This window comes from Phycodurus eques, chromosome 15 (assembly GCF_024500275.1).
Source record: "Phycodurus eques isolate BA_2022a chromosome 15, UOR_Pequ_1.1, whole genome shotgun sequence".
Lineage (NCBI taxonomy): Eukaryota > Metazoa > Chordata > Actinopteri > Syngnathiformes > Syngnathidae > Phycodurus > Phycodurus eques.
The window spans coordinates 17,632,883-17,656,942 of NC_084539.1; the positions used below are offsets into that span (position 1 = coordinate 17,632,883).

The window sequence follows — 24,060 nt, forward strand, 5'->3', positions numbered from 1 at the left end:
TTTAATTCTGAAAAGTCAATTCCGTTTAAGATATCAGCCGCCCATTGTTGTATGAATGTGTTCGTGAATGAGTGAATGTGTGAGCATCTGTAAAGTACTTTGAACACCGCATGTTATAGATCAGTGGTTCTCCAACACTTACACAAATACCACCCAAAAAATGTAAAAAATAAAATAAAAAATGCCATTGTAACATTATGCAGTTTAAACAAAACTTTGGGGGAAAAAACTTAAGTAATTATTCAATTAAAATGCATTGCACATAAACGTTTAATAAAAATTGTACCTACATAATTTTTAATAGTTAAGTAGTTAATGAAAATTGATTGTACTTAAAATTCTAATCCAACTGAACTGTACATAAATTTACCGTACTGGATTTAAAAATGTTTAATCCACTAACATTATCCAGTTTGAACATTGAATTATTTTGTTTACCACTAGAAGGTACCCACGTACCACACTTTTGAGAATCGCTCGATTGTACATAAAGCACTACTCCATTTACCATTTAATGAATTAAACGTCTCGACGCACCACTGATTTGTTTTCAAAAGCCTGGTGCTGGCGAAACTGTCCAACATCGCCCCCAAGCCAGCCAACAGTTGTACCGCATCCGTTTTGCTCGGTCTGGAGGACTCTCCCGTCCCCATAGAGACAAGCTCCGACAACCGTTTATCCCCCACCCACCCACCCTCCTCAGCAGCGATGCCAGCGAATTTGAATTAGCGGCATTTGGACATTACTAGTGTTTTTATAAAAAAATAAAAATTCCCTCGAATTCCGACCTCGCGTGGTTTGCCAAGCGGATTTCATTTATTACCGTGGGATTAACCGGCGTTATCCAGAGAGGCCGGAGATTTGTGTCGCGCAGGGCGGGGAGGCACGTTCGGAGGAGTCTTTCGCCTCCTCCGCCAGTATGCTCCTGTAACAAGCCAAGATAGATACAAGAGCGAAGACGGAGCCAATGTGCCCGTAAAGGTGAGCTTGTTTTTCCTTCTCCTCTTGGAATGTCGATCATTCGCCGCTAAAGCGAGCCAACCTTTCACCGGTCAACCTGTCTCGAGACGGCTATGACAGCGACATGCTAACTGCGCTTCATTTGAATGGAAGCTAATAAACCCACATTATATTTCATTTTTTAAAATGGTGTCAATTTTCCTATGAAAGAGATGAAAGTACCATCAGATGCGCATAGTCTGAAAAATCGTGTATTTTTTTGGTGGTCATTTTGATGCATTTTTTGACAACAGACAGGCCCTTGTTGGTTCAACGTCAAGCTCTCACCTGCCTACCTTGGACAGTAATTAGCCATGTACAGTATTTAATATATTAAATTATTGTTTTAAGCAGGAGGACCAGGGTAGGAGTGGTTAGCACATCCACGTCATAGTTTTTTTTAAACACTTCAAATTAGTTTCCTTCGTGGTGTAATTTTAAAGATATAGACGTTTTAAGTCAAGAAGTATCTCTAACTAGACGAAAGTTTGTTAGCCTATATCTCTCTCTAAGATGGAGGTTTAAAACAAAAATGTTGTGGTCTGGTCCACACCTTAAAAAAAGATGAAACCATGTACAGTAAATGTCCTTTAAAATGAACCACTGAACAACTTCAATCTTATTTTTAGTCAAGTGCATCAATTCTGTGTCTTCTTTTTACAAAATGGAAAAAAAGGCAGGCAAGAGAAACTGTAACAGCTTCGACCATTGTATTAAAACATGAATAATGGCATTAGGAGAAGATTTGACAAACTGATTTGATTCGCCGATGACGCAGTTTAAAAAAAACAACAGTTGTCAGGGTGGTGCCTTGGGATTCAAATCCAGCCTCCAGCCTCCCTGTGTGGAGTGTGCATGTTCTCCCCGTGCTTGCGTGGGTTTTATGCAGGTACTCGGGCTTCTTCCTACATTCCCAAAACACAAATGTTTGGTCAACTGGAGACTCTAAATTGTCCTTAGTATGAATGGTTGTTTGTCTCAATGAGTCCCGTGATTGGGTGGCGACCAGTCCACAGTTAACTGTTGCGCCGCTCGCCCAAAGTCATCTTGGATAGGCGCCACCTCACCTGCAACTCTAATAAGTGGAATAGAAAATGGTTGGTTAGTTCATATGACAACTCGAACTTTAGTCCAGCAAGTCCCAAGTCCTAAACCAAGCGACTTGCAGGATGTCTGACGACTGAAGTTCCCCACCTCTGGTTACAGGTCTCATGTATATTATTGTTTGCCATATGTAAACTGCTTGTTTAAATAAAGTAAAGCAAACAAAATGAAACAAGCAACAGTATTGTACTGTATGTGTGTCTTTTTTTCCCAGCATGGACATGGAGGGGAGTGCCGGGCAGGGGGGCAGCACCAGGAGGAGAGCAGCGGAAGATGGTGTTTCAGGAAGAGGAAGCGTGGAAGTTCTGGTAGTACCTCCAGACCTGTATGACTCTGCCAGGGCCAAAATAGAAGCAAATCTCCGTTGGCTGCTGGCCAAAGCTTATGGCATTGGTAAGACATCCTCTTGTGCTATCGCTGCTCAGGCTTTTTACACTCACAACGGCATTGGCGTGTGATTGCATTTTACAGGATCATAGGAAATGGTTGTCAAACCTGACAAATAGCCCTGACTCAGCCTTTAACAGGCCTGGCCAGTATGTTGTGGTTCTATTAAGTGACAGGCCCTTCGCATTGGTTTGGTATAGTGAAATGTAAAAAAAACCACAACAGATAATGGAGCCAAATGTACCATTTGCCAGCTCTTAAATATCCAGTCAGCCACCCATTTTCTATAGGACTTGTTTTCATTAGGGTGGAGGGTGGCTGTTGCATATCCCAGCTGACTTTGTCAAGTCCAGTCAATCTAAGGGCACAGACAAAAATAATCCATTCACACTCATATTCATACCTATAAACAGTTTACAGTGCAATAAACCTGTTACGGCTGCGTCAAACAACATATTTGGACCCCAAAGCAAAACAACAGAAGATGCGCGTTTACAGACTTTATTCAACAAAGGGAGCACACTGACGTGAAACGATGACTATAAACAGAAAGTGACGTGACAGAAGGGCAACGTGAAAACATCTAGCAGACCGGTACTTAAATAAGGACGGCGGACAGAGAACCACAGGAGGAAAACACTAAAGGAAGCTAGGAGAACACACTAACTTACACAAGGATGAGAAACCAGAACAGAAAAACACAGTAGTACTTACTAGAAAAACAGCAGATGAAAAGAGCTACTGGGAGGACAGAATGAACGTGGGAATGCGCAAGAATGTATATATATTTAAAAAAAAAAAAAAAAAAAAAAAAAAGGCTGGCAAGGTAATGGCAACAAGCGAAGTACAATTTCTCGGTGTTTTCCTCCTGCGTCTCCCATGCTTAAATATACTGCTGATGACAGATCACCAGCAGCTGCATCGCGAGAGACTCCGCCCACTGACCTGCACCCAGGAACTGTAACACAACAGATTCCACACAGGAAACAAGCCAACAAAACAGGATATGACTAAACAAAAGCTGACTTTTGGCAAGAGAAGCAGGGTACACCCTGGACTGGTTGACATGAAGATTATTGCAGTGCTGAAATCTTTTTTTTTTTTTTGCACTCTCTCTTTGAACTTCATCGTAAATGTCAGGTTTACCGATGCCTTGGTAAAGACGTCTACCGTAATACGTATCAGATCCGTTATGGGAAAGATCATAACCACCAACTAGTAGCATCTATTTGTGGTGTGGAATTATTCGAGCAGCGCACCCATTAATTGAGGCAGGGTGTCAAGTTGAGGAAATGTTCCAAAGTAGTATGTAAAATTTGTGACTATTGTTTTTACATTGTTTGGTGGCAAGAAGAGTACACTAGTTTAAAGTCCAGTTATGCCATAGTGCGAGCTTAAAGACCCTGTAAAGTGAATTCAGACATGTGGTTCTAAATACATGCATGTTGGAAGATGAAAATGTGGAAAGACTGAGAGCTACCCACTACTGAATTTTGGAGATACAGTGTTAAACCGTTTTTCCACCATTACAGTTTTTCAGATTTGTTGGGGGCATGGCTAAAACAGTGACGCACTTGTGCATATGGCATGAGTTGCCCGTCCCCCACTATATGAAAACTTAAACGCCTTTGTTCGCATCAGTGGTTATCCGGCAATTGTGAGTTACTTAGTTATTATTACATATCCCATTTCTACCACTAGAATTTTGTCCAGTGCTAACAAAGCTACAATACAGTCTTCACGCTGTGGGAAGACATTCTTGCTAGCTTCTCATGATGTGCAAAAGGCTTTTATACACAGGTCAGTAGCCTTGCCTGCTCTCGACCAGCTCGACTCCTTGCACTGAAACTGCTCCACATCACCAGGCCGTGTGCTAATGTGTGGAAACTACCCCTTCCCTTCGAAGTGGGTTTTTGTGTCACTCTGTGTGACTGATCTCTGAGGGCGAGTGTTAGCTACGGGTCAATCATCAGTCATTCCAAAAAACACATACTGACTGCGTTTTCTGGGTTGCCTGACGTTCTATGCAACCTTGCTTACTTCATCTCACGCAGTACCACAGATTATTTAGTCTTCCGCATTACTGTTGTGAATGGTCACATTCCAGCAAAATATCCACCCGTGTGCCAGGGCACAGATCAGATGCCCCATAATAAACACCAACCCCTGTGGAGTGTCCCTTAATCTGATTGGTTCGTCCTGACGTCAGCTATCAGCAGCACAGAGGAGCCACTTCTCATGTTTTCCTTCTCTGCTCACCTAATCGATTGAGTATGATAAAATTAGCATCTCAAAACCCAACAGCAGCTACAACATGCACTATTTTTCAACTGTAGCTGTTTAATTGCAGTTTCATTACGCTCATTGTTTGATGAGCCAAACAGCAAAACCCATAAAATGAGTTAATGAGGTTCCTCATTGGGCTGCATGTGCTTTTATTCCCTCTGTTTTATACTTCATAAGTAAGCAAGCATTTAGTAGCGACACAGATAAATTCTTGTTTCTCGGCCTTTACAAAGATCCTCACAATGAGATCAAATGATTTCTCAGTTGAAAACCAACCCACTATGATGTGCATTGTGGTGAGTGAGTAGGAATGGTGTCAATGCACTGGAGTGTGTTTTTATAAACCACACAATCCACACTCACATTAGTGATAGTTTGTGTGTGCAGGCCAAAACACTCTCATTAGATTAAGGAGAAAACACTGCACTGTGCTGCCATTCTGCCGTAGTGATAATGTCACATGTTTAAGTGATAAATGAGATTGGAAGTGAAGACACACACTTGGTTGATTAGCCCAACATTCTTAAACTGAAATAAACTAACTATAACTAATAACTCTTAAACTCTTAAATAAAAACAGCCTCACCCCAAATTAACGCCTCATTTTTATCCCAACTAGGTGGCTGTAATTAACTTTACGATAATCCCTTACACACAGGTAGACAAAGACAGACAATTGGGCTGTTTTTGGCCCAACTTGGCCCCTTCCCGACAAAGGACATCAAACGCCAGACTATCTTATAAGTCTATCCTATAAGATTATCCTTAGATATGAGGTGTGTTCAGAGTGGATTTGTCTCGATAATAGAGTCCGAAACAGGTTGGCCCGCCAATCTTTATATTAAACGTGTTCAATATTTAAGACAAAAAATCTGTGTGTGGGGAAAGCAGACTACTCTCGGGTCATTGAATACATGAACTGTGACGTCAAATGGAATGTAAGCCAATCAAAGAAGCGACCTACCAAGAAAAACAAACAAAAAAAACCAACATAAAAACAAATGTGTATTTTGTATAAAAGTGGGTTCTCCAGACGGCAAGAAGTACTTCCCAAGGCAAGTCTTTTTTTACGACATCGCCGTATTACCACGGTCCCACCTCTGGTCTCTTCGGAAGTACCTGGGTAACATCGGCGCATACCCGCAAGTGTGCTCGTCTTTGTTTTTGCGAGACCATGTGTGATCACATGAGATTTCGAGATTAGCATCGGAACAGAATCTTTATGTGTGTTGTTGTTGTGTTGAGATGATCGGAACACACCACACACAATACCACCCAAACTGTTAAATGCCTGTTTTTTTATGTTCATATGTGGCAGATAAAAAAAAAATCTTTTACGATTTGAAAAATCCTTATATGCACCGATGCGGGATGGGAAGGTTAAGGTGGACCTGCAAATTTGCCAGCCTCTGACCCATTATCAGTGTGTAAGTGGCCACAAACAGATAGGGAAATTTTACACCTGAGATTCATTGCCTATGCCCCTTAGTGTTGAAAGCAGTTGACAGTATCCCAGATGGCGCTAATGTCGCCACCCATCTAGTTATCTGACTGCGTGAAGCCGCAATGATTGCGTGTACACGTACTTCCGTGAGTTTAGTCTGAATGGACAGGGGGAAAAACATGGGTTCTACCCTTAAGCCTTTAATGCACCAATTTGCCAATAAAGCAGTGTTAATGCCTCTGATTGATACCCCTATGTTTGGTAGCTGTGCAACAGACATGGAATCTGTAGCTGTACTAGTAGTCATAGTTAGTTGTATTGACAAGTCTTTATTTTGACCCTCGCAGGGAGCTAAATAAGCTAAATCACTACCTGAATCAAAACTGAACATCTTGGCAAATTGCGCCCACTGTTGTGTAGACACTACTGACTGCCTGTCCACGTGTCCACCAACAAAGTAAGTGTGGATTAGCGTCTTCAAGGTGTACTAAAATAACTGCGCCACGTCCTGGTGCACAAGCAAGGAACCACCAGGCGGGCCGGCACAACAACATCAGCTCCATAATCACCGCTAAGTCTTGTTATCTTATTGGTTCTAAGCCTGTGGGCTTGCTACTTTGCCTCAATGTTCTTCTAGTCTCACCTTATACTGTTGAAGGTATTCGTAGGCCTGTCACGATAACACATTTTCAGGATGATATACAGTATTTTTGTCAAAACTATCACGATAAACGATAGTATTGTTGTTTTTTATATGCCTCTGAAATAATGAAAAATAAGGCCCGGCCTCAAGCTATAGGACTTTGTGGCTGGTCCGCTGAAGGCGCTAGAGACGAGGCCTTCACCTGTCAATCAAATACATTTGCTGTAGTCAACTACTGGCTGAATAACGTGTACCGCTGAGGTTATGCTTAATAAAGAGTTAACTTTCCCATGTATGTGTTAATTGAGGACTAACACACACAACAACTCGGACCGAGGCACTGACGTTTTAAATTCCGTAGCTGTGGTGGAGCGAGCTGTTTAGCTCCTTTGCTTGCTAGCTCGTTAGCTTGCGGGCTAGCTAATATAAGCAGTTGACTTTCCCTTAAGTGTCTGTTGTGTGGATCTAAGCGTGGCACATGGAAAAAAGGCTGTGGAGTATTGGACGGAGATAACGCTGGTCCACCAGCGTTTCACGAGCTCACTGGCAGCTAATGACACAGCCGTACAACTCATCGTCGGTTCACTGTGTGAGCCACGCACCAGCTAATCATAACAATGAGAATTTATCGAGTTCGGAAAAACTATCGTGTCCATTTTATTTATCGAACAATAAGTCGATGTAGTAATTATTGTGACAGGCTAGGTATTAGCTTCAAAGTAATCCCCACGAAAAACTACAATTGTTCCCCTGGCCAAAAATGTTTATAATTGCTTATATTAATAGTTAAACTGTATATATGCAACAAACTATGATGCCAAAACTGTTTAATGATAATAAACAGAAACGTCCTAGAGATTATTTGATTTCAGAAAAAAAACATACAATTGCGGCAAAGACTCTCTGGAGCTACCCAGGCTTCGCTCCTCCCTGACATGCAAAAATTATCTCTCAGTCGGGATGTATCACTTCAATATGTAGTGGTACTTTGATTTCTGAATTTAATTTGTTTCGTGACTAAACTCGTAGCTCGATTTATTCATATCTCAAATTATGAGTTAGACCCTGAATGCTGGATGGATGTTGTGGAGTTCACCTTTGCCATTAAGCGGCACCATATCTGAAGTTGGCTCCAAGCTCAAATTTTGGCGGAAAAGTCTCAGTGACGTCACTTGGAGACTAGCTGGGTCGTTGAGTGATTGAACATGCTGATTTTTTGGGAGATATTTTGGAAACTTTTTCAAGTCTCTGTGATGTCCCAGAGACTTCCAGGCATATTGGTCTCCGGCTCGCAAAACGTCTCCCTGGTGAGAGCGCAAACAATATTTTGTTCTCCTGAGTCACCTGGGTCAGTCGTGGCAGTCGCCGCGATGTCTCAGCCAGTGAGATTGGCCCTTTAAATAGTACTTTGGCACCATCTTGTGGCATTCTGGGCATTTCAGACATAGCACAAACACTAGAATAGGTTCTTGATTCAGAGGTTTTTTAGCGAATACTGTAGCTGGGGATAGGTTCCACAGGGAAAAAAATCACCAATACGGTAGGTGAATTTCTGCATAATGAACCGCAAATAGGCGGAGGATAGTTCTTTTGTGTGACGTGTAGTGTATGTATGAGTTGCAACACTTGATTTGAACGTATGCTTCTTACCAGCAGACCACATCCCTGAGGACCTGCAGGACCCCTTCTACACGGACCAGTATGAGCAGGAGCACATCAAGCCGCCCGTCATTCACCTGCTGCTGTCCGGGGAGATCTACTGCCGGGTGTGCGGACTCATCCTGCGCGCTGAGCAAGCCGCCTCGCTCCGAAGCCATCAGTCCGTGCTCCAGGCACTGTCCGCCAGGGGCATCCATGTGCAAGACTCAGACGATTTCCACGTCTCCACTCTGGATCTCAGCTCAAACCCTGTCAAGATGGTGTGTTGAGGTTTATTACTGGGGCTGGGATACACCATCAATATCCATCCATCCGTTTTCTGTATCGCTTACCCTATGGTCGCGGGCATGCTGGAGCCTATCCCAGCTGTCTTTTGGCGAACTGGTCACCAGTCGCAGGGCAGATATAAACAAACAACCGGGCAATTTAGAGTCGCTAGTTCACCTACCATCAATGTTTTTTGGATGTGGGAGGAAACAGGAGTACCCGGAGAAAACCCACGCAGGCACGGGGAGAACGTGAAAACTCCACACAGGCGAGAGCGGATTTGAACTCGGGTCCTCAGAACTGTGAGGCAGATGTGCTAAATGGTCATCCACCGTGTAGCCATTCACCAGCAACATGATTTTTAAATAAAATAATTATAAAATACTATATATACATGCTTGCTTCCAGGTAGATACAGTGGCTGGGTAACTGGTACGCAGGATGTTTCCGATTTCCCAGCGATATTGAACGCAGCATAACTTTCTGCTGAACCCTATTTCATTTCGGAACGTTACCAGAATGTGACATCAGTAATAAATAAAAGGGAACTTGTTCCATTGGCAACCATAGATGTTCATGCCATGACACTACCACCACCATGCTGTAAGTGTGAATATTTTTTTGTCTGTGTATGTGCCTTGATCGACTGGCGACCAGTCTAGGGAACCATATTCGTGGGAGTATTTTCTTCTATTATGGATGCACTTTGTGTATCCTCTTCTTTTGTGTGTAGAGCTGCCACATGCACCTGATCGATGCCCTCATGATGGCCTACACAGCAGAGATGATCAGTGTGGAGAAGGTGGTGTCCAGTGTCAAGCGATTCTCCAACTTCAGTGCCTCTAAGGAGCGTCCGTTGGACCTGGAGGATGCCATGGTCCTTTGGGTCAACAAGGTAAAAAGAAAATAAACAAGCCGCTGGGTTTTTATTTCTGGGTAGATTTGTCTGGGTTGACCTACTGCTTTGTCAACTGAAGGTGAACACAAAGATGAGGGCTATCTCTGAAAAAGAGATGAAGATGAAGCAGCACCTGCTGGACTCGCCAAACCACCAGAAGGTAAGTAAAAAAAAAAAAAAGCAGCTAACTATGTTGAGCTACGGTAACTGATGGAACATTCTAGTCAGCGTAAATACAGAAAGATGGCTGACGAACACAGTAAGACAGCAATCAGCATTTTTGTTTTGTTTGTGAAGAAAGTAGTATGATATCAATTTGGAATCAACTCCCTTTGTTAGTCACTTCCTCCAATGCGCTTAAAAGGGGGTCACACATACTTAACCGAAACACACACAAATACACGTTCACACACACATACACAGAGTAGGCAATCATAGAGTCTGAGGTGCAGAGCCCAGCTCGGTTTAGAGCACACACATTGAGATTTGTCATGATTAACAAGTTTAACATTTATGATAGTCTGCTCCAACCATTTTCAGAGCAGACAGAGGAGAAAAATAAACACATCATCAAATTCACTGTCTTAACACATCCCACATCATCAACAATTTATTGATGATCAAATTAATTGACAACTGTTTTGATAATCGACGGATACATTTTTATCCCATTATTCGATTAATTGATAGAATAATAGATTTTTAAAATATTCAATAGCTGCAGTTCTTCACAGGATAGTCACACATGATGCTCTTTTACAGAAATCCAATAATTAGGCCTTTGTTGACTTTGAACAGGAGAGGTTAAATTAGGCCCGATTATCGATACGGTATGTATGTACCCTGCTTTAGTTGTATTGCACATTCTGTTCACATGACCATCTTTTACATTCAGCAGATTTTATTACAATGTAAACGAGCTATCCACTACATTCCCGCAAGCGGGCACCAGGTTCACATGACCATCTTTTACCAGTCACATCAGATCCTTTGTTAACATGTGCTCCCATCAGCTCTAACCATACCACTTGTCATATTTCTGTCACCATGGCAACAAAGAGTCAGTTACTGTCTGAACCTTGTGTGCTGCTCTTCCTGTTTGTACCACTCCACCTCCCCCCAACCACCACCACCCAAATATCTTCTCCTTGTGCCTCTTGGATGCTAGTCTCCCTCCAAATGGTACTGGAAGCTGGTACCGTAAGTGTGATTAGGGTCTGGTTAGGGTCGCGGGAGCCTTTATATTTATATATATATATATATATATATATATATATATATATATATATATATATATATATATATATATATATATATATATATATATATATATATATATATATATATATATACACACACACACACACACACACACACACACACACACACACACACACACTGTATATGCACATTTATGTCAGATTGTGCAGCCCTCTGATCTGCTAAAATAAATATATACTTCTTTAAAAGGCCTCAGAACAGATGTGCAGTTTTCTACAGAAGCCTTTGGAGGATAAGTAAAATGAAGCAGGGAACACACAGACTGATTTTTAACATCTTAACAAATTTTTGAAATGTGAGAGTACCCACACATGACATGGAAAAAATTACCATGTGTGCGAACTGCTTTTATACTGTAGTGCAGGGGTACTCAAATACAAAAATATAAAAAATGTTTCCAAAAGTCTGAGGTCCATTTATTGAGGTCCATCATGCCATATGCGATAATATTGTAATATTCAAAACAAAATGTCCTTTTCGTTCAAAACAGTTAAAATGAAATGCCATTTCCATTTTGACATAAATATTACACATTGGGTTCACACTTCTAGTGTGAGCATGTGTGTATGTGTTTTGATTTTTGTTGAGAGAAAGAATAACCAAATACACATTGGTAAGTGAACCCAAACATAGGATAAATAATAACAAAAATCAAATGAGCATACTTACAAATGATAAAGAACGCTGCTAAGACAAAGTGCACCACTTTCGGTGGTGGAAGTACTTAATGATCGATACGTGTAACCCTGATGAATAAACATCACTGAAAACACTAATAACGCATTCTGGTGCAACAAATACCCACTTTGTCATAATTTGTTACATATACACTACAGACTGGGTTGCTCTGCTTCCAGCCATCCCAAAGCAACTCGCCATGCACAAGCTATGTGAATTGGTCTGCTCAATTAACAAATATCCAAATGAACACAAAAGTAATAAATGCTTAAGACACCTACATTATAGAGCTGAACATATTTTCTCCTCACAATGAATGACTTTAGGGTGTGTTCCAAGCTATCATTCGCACGGAGATAAGTCCCAGTCTACATATGCTGACCTCACCAAAAGACATAATGAACGGGGAAAAAAATGTAGTAGACTTGTTTGTAAGAGGCAGCAAAGTGCCAAAGGGAATCCAGAAAAAAAGATGAAAGAGTAGAAGTAGTTTCAGGTCGCTTCCTAATATACTATGCTGTTGTTCCATCTCGCGATACAATCACGGAGTTCGTGGCTCGGCCCAACTCGGTGTTGACGACACACATAAGGCTTTGCAATCGGAATATCGAGCAGGTTTAACATTTGCGATTGCTGGCTCCGATTTCCGAGTTCGTCAGGAAGTCAAAACGACTCTTATCACACCCTACACCACAGGATAATCACCCATGATAATCTTTAGTGACAACCAATAATCGGCCCTTTGCTGACTTTGATCGTAAGTGAGGGCAAATGCTCAAATTTGGCCTGATTATCGTTATGTGTGTACCCCGCTTAACTCGGGAGGACTATGATGCCCTGTAGTAGCAACAAGCTCCACCCACCTACAGTATGCATTCGTCCATTAGCACTTCTTTTGTTTAAGATTTGGCTTTCATCATCATCATTTTTGTGAACCCTCTGCAAATACTCATTTTGCTGACAAAGAAGCAGGCTGCCTGGAGTGGCTCCCCTCCCATGCATGTGTGGACCTCACCAAGTCATCTCTCTCCTCTTTCCCCACCAGCCTGACATATTGCATGCGCTGGCCCATTGTCTGTTGGAGCCTGTGGAGTTTTGTCGCGTGGTAATATACCTAGCATGAGTGAGTGAGTGAGTGAGTGAGTGAGTGAGTGAGTGAGAGAGAGAGAGAGAGAGAGAGAGAGAGAGAGAGAGAGAGAGAGAGAGAGCATTATGCTCTATTATTTAAATTTGTACATACCGACAAATTGGGAGCAGCAGCCAATAAAACAAACATAATAAACCAATTTTTACGTCCTACTTTAGCTTTGGCTTTATTGCAAGCTCCGATAAGATTGGGACATTTCACATACAGCTGACATCTGCGCGACTTTTTTATAACTTTTATTATACTTACTTATTATTAAATAACAAAATGCCTAGTATTACCGGAATAAAGTCCAAAATCTTTTTGAGAACAAAAAGCGTCTATTTTCAGGAACATAGTTCTGTGCATTCTTTCCAGAATACAAGTATAATAAAAATAAATAGTGGGTATTTTTTAAATTCATTTGTTAAAATATCTATTTTTATTGTTAAACTTAATATTATTATACTGTAAACACAACTTAATTCTCATAAGATTACGACTTTTTATCCCAACAAAATACCTACTTGTTCTTGTAAAGATTTTGCCTTTTTTCTTGAAAAAATAAAACCTTTGGCATCTAAAAATATGACATTGTTATCATAACACTACCTTTTTCTAGAAAATAAGAAACGTTTTTAAATTCCTATGGTATTAAGGGGTACACCTGATAGTCATGTTTAATTAGCATTCATAACATGAGGTGGTCATTGGAAATATTTCTCCCCAGTAACGGGGTCACTTGCCCCAAAAGGTTTTGAGAACCCATGGATTAAAGTTCTGTATGTGGCCTAAACCTGATAAACTTTACCTGGGATCCTTTCCCACTGTTCAGGTGCGCTATCGCAGGGACCATCTCTCAGGTCGGACACTTCAGCACTTCTCCCTGGTAGACGACCTGTGCAAAGACGTGTGTGACGGCGCTGCTCTTCTGGCCCTAATCCACTTCTATTGCCCCAAACACGTTAGACTTGAAGGTATGGTCGAAGCCGTTATCCCACCACCAATCAGTCAAGAGGTTGTGTGACAATGATGGTCTTTCTGTGTGTCCTAAATACAGATATCTGCCTGAAGCACATCGCCTCCATAGCTGACAGCATGTACAACATCCAGTTGCTGAAGGAATTTTCCAATGAATACTTGAACAAGTGCTTCTATCTGAAGCCTGAGGACATGCTGTATTGTCCTCCAGTGCTGAGGGTGAGGCAATAACACACACACACAAACATTAACAGGGTTCCCACATGTTAAGGAAGAACTGAAAAACAGTTGATGACGTTTCCAGTTGAGGGAACATGCATAAAAAAATTACATAAAAAACATTGAAATCATAAACGATATGTGTCTATTACGGTAAAGGTAATTCATCATGGAAAATGTCCTGGAAAATGATCTCTGGACTGAGCGTATTGTAACAGCTTTGTCAGCCTCGAGAGGGCAGCAAAATATTCAGCTTCATTACTGTATTATAGTGTTTAGCACAGCTCTAGCCCTAACCGTAACCCTTACAGTTCGGTGGTTCAGGGTTTGAATTTCAACTCTGGCTTTCCTGTGTGGCGTTTGCATGTTTTTTCTTTTTTTCGGGTACTCAGACTTCTTCTCATATTGAAAATGAAAGACTCTAAATTGTCCATACGCTTGAATGTGAGTATGGAAGGTTGCTATTCCTCTAATTGTATCCTGCAATTAGCTGGCAACCTGTCCAGGGTGTACCCTGCCCCTTGTCCAATGTGATCTTAGGTTCATCCATCCATCCATCCATTTTTTGAGCCGCTTCTCCTCACTCGGGTCGCGGGCGTGCTGGAGCCTATCCCAGCTGTCATCGGGCAGGAGGCGGGGTACACCCTGAACTGGTTGCCAGCCAATTGCAGGGCACATACAAACAAACAACCATGCGCACTCACAGTCACACCTACGAGCAATTTAGAGTCACCAATTAATGCATGTTTTTGGAATGTGGGAGGAAACCGGAGTGCCCAGAGAAAACCCACGCAGGCACGGGGAGAACATGCAAACTCCACACAGGCGGGGCCGGGGATTGAACCCGGGTCCTCAGAACTGTGAGGCTGACGCTCTAACCAGTCGTCCACCGTGCCGCCATCTTAGGTTCATAAAGACTCAAAATTGTACATAGGTGTGAACATTAGTGTGATTGTTTGTCTATATGTGCCCTGACATTAACTGGCGACCAGTCCACAGTGTACCCTGTCTCTTGCCAACTGGGATAGGCTCCTGCTCACCGGTGACTTCAATGAGGACAAGCACTTTAGAAAATGAATGGTTATATGGCGGATACGGACAAGTTTACAATAGCACCACTAACCTTTCGTTCCTTCCTCATGCAGAATAATGTGATGGTATTCATTGCCGAGCTCTTCTGGTGGTTTGAGATTGTGAAGCCGGACTTTGTACAGCCCAGAGACCTTAAGGAATTCAGAGATGGTAAAACTTACACTCTGCTTGTATTCTAAGGCAATTTTAAGGAGTTTGCCGCTAGTGTTTCATGTTAAACAAGTGCTCCACATCTTTACAGCAAGGTTACTGCTGATGCCGAAGGCCTCTCGATCCCACACACCCATCAATTTCACCAAACGTAGTTTCCAGACTACATCAAGCGATGCTGAAATGTTGACCATGCCTTTAAGCTCCAACTTTAGGTAGTTTATCTCCAAGCTGACCGTGTTACCTTTAATTTGGCGGTATCACTTGAAAACTCTAAAAATGTCTCTCTGACAGCACTTCCAGCTCTCATCACTCTTTAGTGCCTCCAAGACAGAGACGACCGAGGGGAGTTGAGGATGATGCTACAGGTAATATATGATAGTGACCTGCAGGCTTTAATGTTAAGACTATTAATATATTATGTTAAGTAAGCTTTGTTTTGTCTTAATACCTCAGTGAGGAAGCAGTGCAGCTCTCTGGCACGTAAAGATGAGAAGCCGCAGGGTTTGTCACAGGTCTGGCCAGAGAGAAGGCAGAGGTATGCATTCACATTTTACTCTCAGCAGACAATTTAGGTTATTCATCTGCATGATTCAGTACGTTCCCGTACCAGATCTGTATCAAGAGTCCTTGTCTTGTATCCATCACCAGGCCTTTATCCCAGCCGGCACCCTACGCCTTGCATTTCCCCAATCACGAGGTTGACACAGACAATAGCAGTCTGATTCGCTCCAACACCAAAGGCAGCTTGGCCTCTAGCATTATGACACCCAGCCACATGCTCATGGGTTCAGGTCGCCCGCTGCACGAGCACAGACTGAGCGGGCAAAGTCTCCTCAGCCATATTCGCATCGAGGACGAGGAGGAGCTCTTAGAGGAGGAGGAGCTAGTCGCCATGGTACACCCCGCTGCTTTCCACCGACGTCCACTCAGGAGTGACATCGAGCTGGATGAACTGGAAATCCCACACACGACCTCACCACGGAGGGTTTCTAATACTCTCGACATGGACGTCTTAACCCCAGGTGTGCAGGCGGAAAGCTACTACCTGGAGCCTCTGATGCCAGCCATCCCTAAGCCAGCCAAAGAGAAGAGTATCAGCCTCAACAAGGACGAGGAGAGCGGGGAGAGTCGCTGCAGGTCAGGGCTATGTGGTGTGAATCCAGCCACGGATGTTCCACATAAATCACACAGGAAATCACCATTGTCTGAATGTCGTAAATATGCGTTTAAACCCATAACTGTGGTAAAATCTGTGCCCACCCGGGAAGGCTTGACACATACTTCACTTTCTGAGAAAACACAACCACAAGGCTTTTTCCTTCACTTGTCTGGAGAGTCAGACTGTCACAGTCATCTTTCCTCTGATGCAGAAGTAGGGCAAGACTCTGATTCCGACATTGCAGGTTTTGAGGAAGATGACGAGGATGTGGAGCTGATCGAGCCAAGCAGGGAAAAAGGAATTGGCTTACTGAGAGAATTCTCAGAGGTTGAGTCTTTTAAGCTGAGAGAAGACCTAAAGCTGAGTGAGCGAGACGACAAGGAAGACTGGAGTGGACGCTCCAGCCCATGCCTCAGTACCACATCCTGTGCAAGCAGCTGCAGCGTTTCGGGCAGTGCCAGTGTCAGAATGACCAGCTTTGCCGAGAGGAAGTTGCTTAAACTCAGCCTCCGTGACGGATTCTCTAGCACCAGCAGCTCACAGAAGACGACGCCCGACCACTCTGAGATTACTCCTTGCGCTCCCTGGCAACTAAAGACTGAAGGTAGCCCAGGTTGGCAAGCGCAAGACCCCACGTCTGCTGTGAGGAAGACTATGATGGCGAGTCCTCCAGTAGTGCCTTCAGAGCTGCTGCAACTCCACATGCAGCTAGAAGAGCAAAGGCGAGCTATCGAGTATCAAAAGAGGAAGATGGAGACCTTGTCGGCGCGGCAGCGACTGAAACTTGGCAAAGCTGCATTCTTGAACATCGTGAAGAAAGGCGAAGGGAGGAGCGACACACTCCCTCTTCCTCTCAAACATTCGCCTTCCACCGAACTGTCTGGCTCTCAGAAAGTGAAGAGCCCCTGCTGCAAGGATGACTCTTGTCTTGAGGTACTGAAGGTGCAGGCAAAGGCAGAAGGAAGACCATTACATCGAGACAATCGGTTAAACACCTCGGCTCAGGATGGCGCTTCCGATTCGGATGTGAGTGACCGTACCCGCTCCATAGATCTCCTCAACAAGGCCATCAGCGTTATCCAGCAGCAGATGACGCAGCTCTCATTGCAGCAAGACCTACTGATGAAGAAGAATGTGGCTTCATCTGTGGAACCTAAAGAACCAGACCTGAAACCAACTGCGACCACAACACAGTCCCCTACCTCAGACCCCAGATCCTTTGCCGTCCACTTTGTTGACTTCAACGACAGTAGTTGTGCTCCCACCCGTCGTCCTCCCAAGCTGAGCTCTAGCCAGCGAAGCAAAGCCTCAGAGCCGAAGCAGAGTAACAAGAACAGCAAAGTGTCTGACACTGAAGCTGTGACCTCTCCCAACGAAAAGACTGGTGTAGAAAGCCAGGATGCCGAAAGTTCCAGGTTGGATAGAAACTTCAGAAGACGCACAACCTTCAGAGTCCAAAACGAAGCGGACCTATCTCCTGTCAAGGTTCAGTCAGAGGACACGAGGGCCTCCGATACCTCCATCACTCCGTCACATTGTGCAGAAGACGACGAGGTCGACATCTCAGGAACAGAATCTGTCGGTGGTAACAACAGCACCACGGGAAAAGGTCTCCTGATCGAGGTTGACCTATCAGAGATGAAGGAGCCTGCGGAGGGCGCGAGTCTCGACATCGCAGACGGTGAACAGAAGAACGTGCTCGGCTTCTTCTTTAAGGTAACGTTCAAGACAAGTGTCTTTGTGGTCTAATGCAGTGTTTCCCAACCTTTATTGAGCCAAGGAACACCAAATCTCACAACACACCACCAAACAAAAATTAGAGGTAGACCAATATGTTTTTTTCTGGGCCAATACCAATTATAAGTAGTCAAGGTGGGCCGATAACCGATATTGTTTTGTTTTAGAAGGATTAATACTGGTGTCAAAATTATAAATAAAACAAACTCCCAACGCCCTTCATTTAAATGCCTTACGCAGCTTTTCAGATGTGCAACATGTTTCAGTGTTTTTTCTTAGACAATAGACATCTTCGTTTTAAAATTCTAACAAAAAGTGCAGGGAGCTCCCAGGGTTTTGTGGTATATTTTCAGTTTAAACTTTTAAAATAAGTAATTAACAAAAATAAAATTGCAGAGTGTCAATTACTTTGCAGCAGAGCCTATGCCTCTCAAAGAGAGAGGTTTACAGCCTGCTGTTGTATGAATGGCAACACATTGTACCTTCTACAATCTAGTGGAAAAGCATTTAATTGTTCTGCCAGTCACTATATGTCGCTAGCATGAATAGATGAGCAAAGGTGCATAATTTGAAGCAAATAAAAAATAATTTTCAGATCGATTAAGTGAAACTGGATAATTTTCAGCAGCACACCTGATGATTTCTCATGGCACATTATTTGTGAGTCACTAATTGATAACAGACGAATCATCCTCCTTTTCCAGGACGACGAGAAGGCCGAGGATGAGATGGCCAAACGTCGCGCTGCCTTCATGCTCAAACAACAGCGCAAAGCCGAAGAGGCCAGGATACGCAAGCAGCAGCAGGAAGCAGACAGCGAACTCAAGCGTGACGAGGCCAGGTACACCTCTGCATTATAATCACAAATCCAATGTCTGTGCAGGGGATGTTAATCTGCTCTTTTTTTTACAGGCGTAAGGCAGAGGAGGACCGGGTTCGTAAAGAGGAGGAGAAGGCCAGACGAGAGCTGATAAAGCAGGAGTACCTGCGCCGGAAGCAGCAGGCGTTGTTGGAAGAGCAGGGTCAGGTTAAGCCGAGCCCCAGGTTCAAGTCCCGCAGGAATAGACCCAAATCGCTGCATCGAGGCGAGTTCAGCAGCCCCTGTAAAGGATCCACCACACGTATGTTGTCTGTTTCATTACATAATCTAATGCAATATGAAGGAGGGACATCCATGAAAACTGCTGAAAAAATAAAATGACTAACATAATTTTAGCTGATCTGAGCTGCAGCCTTCGAGGATCCACGTTGTCTTTGGCCACAGAGGCAGACAGCATCATCTCTGAAGAGGCGGAATCGCAGAGGTGAAATGTGCATTTTGTCCAATAGGGCAGTGGCTGTGTTCTAACTGGTTCCAACTAAGGCTAAGGATTTACACTGCGTGGCTCAAGGGTTATGATGTTTTTGCTTTCAAGTGGCACAGTTGGAATATGCGTCAAGGCAGTGTAAATGGGAAAAAAAACACATGCAATCGGATATCTGCAGATCGGAATCAGGCGTCTTCCAAATATTTACTAGTCATTTACAGTATGTATCGGATATCTGCCAATGCAAATGCATCTTACATGCACAGATCAGATATACATACCACATCAATGTGAGTTTGATGTTTTTGAAGAGGGTGGGGCAGTTCATACCTCAGTTTGTGGGCACGGTTTAGTACTTTTTCATTAGGAGCTTTGCATAAACAGGAGCTTTGCATAAACAGAACAACTTTGTTCTCTCTCAAAATTATCTATTTGATATATGTATATGTAATAGAATATGTGACCCTTGAAATGCACATAAAATAGACCCAAAAAATAGTGTGGATTAATATTGATACCCATTACAATTGCATTGGAAATACCAAAACAAATTTAAAACTAAACATTTTTTGGAATAAACAGGGATAAACTGCCAACCATTTGTGAGGTTGACCACCCCTGCCCCCAAAATAAAAAACATAAAAAAATGATTTTAAAAAATTGAAAAGAAATCAAAAACAAATCCACGAATAGGTGAATTTGTGGGTGCCGAACCATGATTATGCACAGGTCCACTGTATTGGCATCTAATTGGAATTGGGAACTTGGACCTTGAGTGCAAGTTTTTCTTGCAGGGCTGAGTCAGTCTGCTCCATGGATTCCTTCCCTGTGCTGAGCCGAGCCTCCAGCAGGAACATGGAGCGCGACTGGGAGAGCGGCTCCATCGCCTCCTCCATCACTTCCACCGAGTACAATGGTGAGGATCTATACCGGTAAATATGGTTTTTGATATCAGAATCAACCTCCTCCCCTGCATCTGCAGCTTCACCGAGCAATCACGTAAGTGCTTAGCTACTGCTAATCTGTACATCCAATTAAACTAATTGCAGCTCTGCTTACGTTTTGGCTTTGAGGGAAGGAGGTGTCTCTGCATCATAGTGCCTCTGCATAAGTGTTTCAGACAGTGTAGTCTGTCACTTACATCCAACCTAGCTGACCATGTCATGGAGAAATGGCGTGGGTGGGTGGTGATAATGTACGTTATGTACAAGTTGTAAATTAATTCCACTGTTACCTAACAGAAGTCCAGAAGGGCTTGTTCAAAGACATGCTTTCATAAATAAGCAAATAACTAAAGATTTATTTGGTGGTTTGTAGAGGTGCAACAATTAATCAATTAACTGACAACTAATTGATTCTCAAATTAATTAATAATCAATTTCGATAATCAATTATTGTTTAAGAGACATCATTTAATTTGAAATTGTCCAAATTCTCAGAATTTCAGCCTCTCAACAATAAATATTCTCACATTTCAGTGGTCTTCTGTGAAAGCAGACTGATTATCTACGTGTTTAATCAAAATAAGATATTTGCAAACATCTGCTTTTACTTTGGAAAATAATGATACGAACCAAACCAGTAACTGAATCATAATCAATTTATGTACTGTGTATTTTCTGCACTGTCAATTTAAGTGTCCTGTTTTTTAAAAAAAGGATGGAAATTCAAATTTTATAATTATCAGATTCATTATGAATCGACAAAATAATGAATAGATTAATAAATGTTTTAGATAATTGTTAGTTGTCGCGCTAGTTGTTTGATTTCACACAGGCACTCCAGAGATCCAGCTATTTGTACACAAGCTTTTACTCATTCACTGCCAGCTTTCCCAGTTAACATGGATATTTGACTTCTAAAGCCATCAATGGCAGTGAATGTGTTAAAAAGTCAAGTTACCATAATAGAATATATCCCCTTGCTTGAACTTTTGGTTGTTTTTGCTGGTCCAAGGGCCCAAGCTTTTCAAAGAGCCAAGCTCTAAGTCCAACAAGCCCATCATCATCAATGCCATCGCCCACTGCTGCCTGGCCGGAAAGGTGAACGAGGCACAGAAGAATGTCCTTCTGGAGGTCAGCGAGAAAAAAAAAACAATTTCCTCTGCCGGTGATCAATTGCTCTATCGGCAGCCTTGTTTCTTTGTCACAGGAGCTGGAAAAGTGCGAGTCGAATCACCTGATCATCCTCTTTCGGGACGGCGGCTGCCAGTTCCGCGGCGTGTACTCGTACTCGCCGGAGACTGAGGACATCGTCAAATTCACGGGCACGGGGCCGCGTGTCATCGGCCACAAGATGATCGACCGGCTCTACAAGTACAGTTCTGACCGCAAGCAGTTTAACGTCATCCCGGCCAAGTCGGTGTCGGTCAGCGTGGACGCGTTGACCATCCACAACCACTTGTGGCAGGCCAAGAGGCCCGGCAGCGCGCGCAGGAAGTGACACGCGGACGCTCTGTACTTGTTTACGACCGTTGGGCCGGACCCAAATAGTCGTATGACGTGTTCAGACTAAACGCTCAAGAAATGCAACGGTGTCTTAAAGAGGATGGGAGATTAGAAATATGTCAAATGAAAAATCTCTCAAGTTCAACTCTTTGAAATGTGCGTGATTGTTCATGTTTATTTCATTCTTTCAGTGTGAACAATAAGCTCCTTGTTTGATTTGAAAACATCAGAGGCTAACATGGTCGACATGGTCGTCGTCGGTCAGTCTGTCCCTTCAACAACTGGCGATGTTAGTGCAGTTTTTTCCAACCTGTATTGCGCCAAAGCCATTTTACATGAGAAAAATATGACAGCACACCACCAAACAAAAAGTATACAGCCCAGAAAAAACATTTCAAGACCAAAAAAAATGAGGGACCTTTTTGGGCATTTTGACCATTTTTCATTTTCTACTTATAAATGCTTTAAATGGCAATATTTGTGTTTGGAATTTGGGAGTTATTTTGTCAGTTTATAGAATGAAAAAATGTACTTACAAATGTAATAAGTGTGAAATCTGGGCCACAACGCTAATATTCTGTTGTTTGAATGGCAACAAAACACAGGTTAACTATACAGTACCTTCAGCTAGCGAGCGGAAGACCATTAAATTGTTCTGCCTGTCACTATATGTTGGCACCGTAGATGGAGGAACAAAGGTACAGTATTTGTAGTAAATACAGTAGATGATTACCACCTGGTGATCTCGGACAGCGTTTGGTGATCACTGCCCTAGGGAATACAAAACAGCGAGCCGAAAGCACTACTCTATTGTTTTTATTTATCATAATTCTGCATGTCACACTTTTGTTTGAGCCCGTAGGTACTGCATGTCCTCCGTTCTTTTTGGCACTAGATCCGATGGAGTGATTGTCACGTTGCGACAAAGTTGGACCTTTTCGAAACGAACGCTGCTTCATCCATTCCTGGCGGTGATTCTGACTTTTGACCCCCCTCCAAAACCAAAAAGGTTTGTTTATCGTATTGTGATGCTCAAGGCTGCTGGTTTGTTCCTTCCAATCCTTCTGATGAGTGCTTTTACAAAGATACACTTTGAGCCCGTGTTTTTAATGAGTGGCTTGGTTGCTATTTGGCTAAGGAAGTGAGGACTGCTGCGTGGTTAACCCCTCGGAATGTTTGAACTTTATTAATTTTTGGGGCAGAAAAACAAAAGGGGGCACTGCAGCACGGTTAGCACGACTGCCTCACCGTTCTGAGGTTTAAGATTCGATACTCTGATCTGGCCTTCCGGTGTGGAGTTTGCATGTTCTCCCAGTGCTTGCGTTGGTTTTCTCTGGGTACGACTAAATTGCCCATAGGTATGAGTGTGAATGTATTTATTTATTTATTTTTTGTCTACATGTGCCCTGCAGTTGACTGGTGACTAGTCCAGAATCTACCCCGCTTTTCTCACCGAGCTACAGTTTTTTGGAAGACTTTAATTTGCCCATATAGTGTAGGTGTGAATGTGATCCTGAATGCTTGTTTGTCTAAATGCGTCCTGTGATTGGCTGGGGACCAGTCCAAAGAGTACCCTGCCTCTTCGCTGAACGTCACCTTGGATCGGCTCCAGTTTAGCCGCAACCGCAATGAGAAAAAGTAAAGGCAACCATTTATTTATTTATTGCTGCTGTTTTCTCGCAAGATAAACATTTCTACTGTTGGGGGGCAATGTCAATTTCGTGCCGTCTGAGATCCTTAACAGGCTCATGAGTATTTCTTTTTTTTTTTTTTTTTTTTGCGACCTGTCACATGAGAACAATGTTTAAATGTAGCTTCAAATGCTCAAGAGGTTGCCTGCTCCGTCCCTGGTCAATTGTAACGTGATGGCGAACAAAACTGCACAATACTTGATTTTTTTTTTTGCTGCATTTTATATATTTTTAGTAAGATATTTTGTACCAGTTAAAGAAGCTAAAGAAAGAAAAAAAAAAAACAGGCACTGTTATGAGGTTTATTCTGTTACAGTCCCGTTTCATTGTGTCCTTTATCGTGTGTTAACGTCTTTGAAAAATGTAATAAAATGCAGTTTAATATGTTGCTTCTTTATAAAATGTGACTGTTGCTTTACAAACACAAGTTAATGTCTTTGTAAATAACTTACATTACATAAACTCTATCATCATGAGTATGTTGCTGTGCACATAAAAGAAA

The 24,060-nt window shown here is 42.7% G+C and overlaps 1 protein-coding gene across 2 annotated transcripts; it reads left to right on the plus strand.

Annotated features, from left to right (window-relative positions):
* The first annotated feature begins 692 nt into the window (after positions 1 to 692).
* Positions 693 to 23,935, plus strand: LOC133413924 (calmodulin-regulated spectrin-associated protein 1-B-like). 2 transcript variants are annotated; one of them, XM_061698855.1, is made up of 18 exons: positions 693 to 981; positions 2,318 to 2,496; positions 8,517 to 8,782; positions 9,523 to 9,684; positions 9,767 to 9,847; positions 13,608 to 13,749; positions 13,833 to 13,972; positions 15,118 to 15,214; positions 15,306 to 15,429; positions 15,509 to 15,582; positions 15,671 to 15,752; positions 15,866 to 18,092; positions 18,818 to 18,954; positions 19,026 to 19,234; positions 19,330 to 19,417; positions 20,215 to 20,336; positions 21,377 to 21,495; positions 21,572 to 23,935. In XM_061698855.1, the coding sequence occupies exons 2-18, from the start codon at positions 2,319 to 2,321 to the stop codon at positions 21,860 to 21,862; spliced, it is 4,539 nt and encodes a 1,512-aa protein (XP_061554839.1). In that variant the 5' UTR covers positions 693 to 981; position 2,318; the 3' UTR covers positions 21,863 to 23,935. The 2 variants fall into 2 exon arrangements, with proteins under 2 accessions (XP_061554839.1, XP_061554840.1); XM_061698856.1 differs by having other exon boundaries at positions 8,520 to 8,782.
* The last annotated feature ends 125 nt before the right edge of the window (positions 23,936 to 24,060 follow it).